The sequence below is a fragment of the Salvelinus sp. IW2-2015 genome, unplaced genomic scaffold (assembly GCF_002910315.2).
Source record: "Salvelinus sp. IW2-2015 unplaced genomic scaffold, ASM291031v2 Un_scaffold3157, whole genome shotgun sequence".
NCBI lineage: Eukaryota > Metazoa > Chordata > Actinopteri > Salmoniformes > Salmonidae > Salvelinus > Salvelinus sp. IW2-2015.
Genome location: NW_019944445.1, coordinates 41,504 through 45,957, shown reverse-complemented (window position 1 = coordinate 45,957; position 4,454 = coordinate 41,504). Strand labels below are relative to the sequence as shown.

At 42.2% G+C, this 4,454-nt stretch overlaps 1 protein-coding gene across 1 annotated transcript; it reads left to right on the top strand.

Annotated features, from left to right (window-relative positions):
* The first annotated feature begins 243 nt into the window (after positions 1–243).
* On the top strand, positions 244–2,843 carry cfd (complement factor D (adipsin)). Its single transcript, XM_024142442.2, has 5 exons — positions 244–390; positions 716–872; positions 1,201–1,342; positions 1,637–1,897; positions 2,413–2,843. The coding sequence occupies exons 1-5, from the start codon at positions 333–335 to the stop codon at positions 2,560–2,562; spliced, it is 768 nt and encodes a 255-aa protein (XP_023998210.1). The 5' UTR covers positions 244–332; the 3' UTR covers positions 2,563–2,843.
* Positions 2,844–4,454: the final 1,611 nt, after the last annotated feature.

Genomic DNA, 4,454 nt, shown 5'->3' with positions numbered 1-4,454 from the left:
TTTAGTCCTAAGTGATGTGGACACAGAGGAACATGAAGCTCTTGACATTCTCCACTATGTAGATGGGGGTGTGCTTGGCCTTCTGTTTCCTGTTGTCCACGATCAGCTCCTTTGTTTTGCTGACGATGAGGGAGAGGTTGTTGTCCTGGCACCACACTGACAATCTCCCTCCCTGTTTTTCCTGTTGGAGTTGTAGGAATGTTGGAGGCATGTCCTCCCCTCGTCTCTCTGCGCCAACTTGGCTGATTTATATATTTCCYCCCTTTCTGCGTTCAGAATAATACTGTGTGTTCTCTGYTCTGAGAGACACTGTWACCAGACAGACTGACACAATGGGCTGTGAGAGACGGCTGTTCCTGACTGCTGCTCTGCTGGCTGGCTTTTTATGCAGTARGTTTATTCTTCTACAATACTGGCTTTTCTCAATTAGAAATGACGACCTACACCGCTTGCTTTCAGGTGTTTATTGGCATGACATTTTCAAAAGCCAAACAAACAAAATCTCTGTGCAAACTCTTTTGAATTTATTTGAATGAATTGATCGCCTATGAATTACTATTATAATTTTTTGATGAACCCTTAGGCCCATTTCTGTTCTGMTGTTCTATGGACAGAATAGCCTGCTCCTAAAACGCTATCAGATCAAAGATATCTATGCACCTGTCGACATGTTTAGATCCACATTTATGATTCTCTATCTGCGGCGTATGTTCAGGTGATGCTATCACCGGTGGACGAGAGGCGGAGGCCCACTCCCGTCCGTACATGGCCTCGCTGCAGGTCGCCGACGGCGGCAGGATGAAACATGAGTGCGGAGGGTTTCTGGTGGCCGATCAGTGGGTGATGAGCGCCGCACACTGCTTTCTCTCTGGGTGAGTTCTCCTGTAGTGTAGGTTCTCATGTTTCTACGGTAGCGGTATTATAGGAACATTTTACAGTAGTACAAGTTCACAGTATATGCACAATTACAGTAAATGGACAATTGGACAGTAAAATGATGCTCAGATTGTCCACTCAAACTGATGCATGAWTTATATTCACTACATTTTGCAGCACATTATTCACTTGGCGACGTATTTAAAATGTCTGTGAAGATGATGATGATGATGAAATGATTCGCTGCTCAGAGCAGCATGTGTCGTTGTCATCATTGCGTTGTTGTAACTGATCTTTGTTTGTGCTGTTTGTTTTGATGGACAGGTCAGAAGGGAGGAAGGTGGTCCTAGGAGCTCACTCTCTGAGCGAACCGGAAGATTCTAAACAAACTTTTGACATTGTTCAAGTGTTCAGTCACCCTGATTTCAGCATCTCTAACTATGATAATGACATTGCTTTGATCAAGGTAAGTCGCATGCAAGTCTTGTCTCGTCTTCGGCTCTCTCTCCTCTGTGTCAGTCCCCTTTTACTGTCAGGTCAATTCAACCCAAGTTCAACAGTTTATGTATATGGTTTGAAGACCTCCTTGTGGTTTGCCTCCCATTTGGCACCCTTTTACAGTCATTGTGCACTACTTTTGACCACTTTGACTCCTTTTTTGGTCAGAAGTAGTGCACTATGTAGAAAGTAAGGAGCCAGTTGGGACATACCCTACACGTTATCTTGTCTCTGAGCAAGAAATCTACCCTGTGATTGGCAGCTGGACCGACCAATCATGGCCAGTGACGCAGTAAAGTCCCTGAAGCTCCAGAGTGACGATGGGGCTGACCCCGCCACGGAACAGGAGGTCAACACGGCGGGGTGGGGGTCACTGAACAACCTGGGGTCACGTCCTGACAAGCTACAGGAACTGGTCATCGATGTGATGAACCGTGTTCGATGCGGCCGCAGTGACTACTATGGCAAGAAGTTCACCAATAACATGCTGTGTGCGGCCAGCAGACAGAGAGACACCTGTGATGTAAGTCTACACACATAATAATCCGTAAAATAATGTCGACTATAGAAAAGAAGTCCACCAGAACTTCAATATTACATCCTCCATTGAAATAATTATGTCTAAATTTTCCATTGATAATTTCCTGATGATGTATAGAAAAAACCGATATCCCTCAATATTTTCTACTTTCATTTATAATTGGCTCATTCATTACCCCTCCTCTCCCCTGTAACTATTTCCCAGGTCATGCTTTAAATATGAATGTGTTCTAAGTGGACGTAGGTCGTAAAATAAGGGTTAAATAAAATATATATGTAATGACAGAAATAACCTTTAGGTGTCTGAGGAATCTTCATATTATATGTGGTGTGTGTGTGTGTGTGTGTTGTGTGTGTGTGTGTGTGTGTGTGTGTGTGTGTGTGTGTTGTGTGTGTTGTGTGTGTGTGTGTGTGTGTGTGTGTGTGTGTGTGTGGTGTGTGTGTGTGTGTGTGTGGTGTGTGTGTGTGTGTGTGTGTGTGTGTGTGTGTGATCCGCAGGGTGATTCTGGAGGTCCTCTCCTGTATAATGGTGTGGCAGTTGGGATCACTTCAAATGGAGGGAAGAAGTGTGGATCCAGCAAGAAGCCTGGTTTATACACCACCATCTCCCACTACAGCCAGTGGATAGACAAGACCATGACTCAATAGAAGCCTGGTTTATACACCACCATCTCCCACTACAGCCAGTGGATAGACAAGACCATGACTCAATAGAAGCCTGGTTTATACACCACCATCTCCCACTACAGCCAGTGGATAGACAAGACCATGACTCAATAGAAGCCTGGTTTATACACCACCATCTCCCACTACAGCCAGTGGATAGACAAGACCATGACTCAATAGAAGCCTGGTTTATACACCACCATCTCCCACTACAGCCAGTGGATAGACAAGACCATGACTCAATAGAAGCCTGGTTTATACACCACCATCTCCCACTACAGCCAGTGGATAGACAAGACCCATGACTCAATAGAAGCCTGGTTTATACACCACCATCTCCCACTACAGCCAGTGGATAGACAAGACCCTGACTCAATAGAAGCCTGGTTTATACACCACCATCTCCCACTACAGCCAGTGGATGGACAGGACCAATGGAAGAATGTTGTGTCCCAAATGGCATTGTATTCCATATGTAGTGCACTAATTTTGACAATGTCTTATAAGGACCATGGCTTAGTAACATAGTAAAACAATATTCATTATATTATACCACTTTATGAAACATATAATCATACATTATGTAAAAATCACCCCAATAAACCAAACACATGAATCAATGAAGTCATTGTATTGTAAATGTAAATGTTTCAATCTAACATGTTTTGAGCAAATATACTGTGAAAAGTTCAAACATTTTGTGACATGTGCAAGCAGAACTAAAAGCATGCATACACTATGGTTTTTTATTCATTTATTTGTTTCACCTTTATTTAACCAGGTAGTTGAGAACACCTTTATTTTAACCGGTAGGCTAGTTGAGAACACCTTTATTTAACCAGGTAGGCTAGTTGAGAACACCTTTATTTAACCAGGTAGGCTAGTTGAGAACACCTTTATTTAACCAGGTAGGCTAGTTGAGAACACCTTTATTTAACCAGGTAGGCTAGTTGAGAACCCTTTATTTAACCAGGTAGGCTAGTTGAGAACACCTTTATTTAACCAGGTAGGCTAGTTGAGAACACCTTTATTAACCATGTAGCTAGTTGAGAACACATTTATTTAACCAGGTAGGCTAGTTGAGAACACCTTTATTTAACCAGGTAGGCTAGTTGAGGACACCTTTATTTAACCAGGTAGGCTAGTTGAGAACACCTTTATTTAACCAGGTAGGCTAGTTGAGGACACCTTTATTTAACAGGTAGGCTAGTTGAGAACACCTTTATTTAACCAGGTAGGCTAGTTGAGAACACCTTTATTTAACCAGGTAGTTGAGAAACACCTTTATTTAACCAGGTAGGCTAGTTGAGAACACCTTTATTTAACAGGTAGGCTAGTTGAGAACACTTTTATTTAACCAGGTAGGCTAGTTGAGAAACCTTTATTTAACCAGGTAGGCTAGTTGAGAACACCTTTATTTAACCAGGTAGGCTAGTTGAGAACACCTTTATTTAACAAGGTAGGCTAGTGTGAGAACACTTTATTTAACAAGGTAGGCTAGTTGAGAACACCTTTATTTAACAAGGTAGGCTAGTTGAGAACACCTTTATTTAACCAGGTAGGCTAGTTGAGAACACCTTTATTTAACAGGTAGGCTAGTTGAGAACACCTTTATTTAACCAGGTAGGCTAGTTGAGAACACCTTTATTTAACCAGGTAGGCTAGTTGAGAACACCTTTATTTAACCAGGTAGGCTAGTTTGAAGAACACCTTTATTTAACCAGGTAGGCTAGTTGAGAACACCTTTATTTAACAAGGTAGGCTAGTTGAGAACACCTTTATTTAACAAGGTAGGCTAGTTGAGAACACCTTTATTTAACCAGGTAGGCTAGTTGAGAACACTTTTATTTAACCAGGTAGGTAGTTGAGAACAC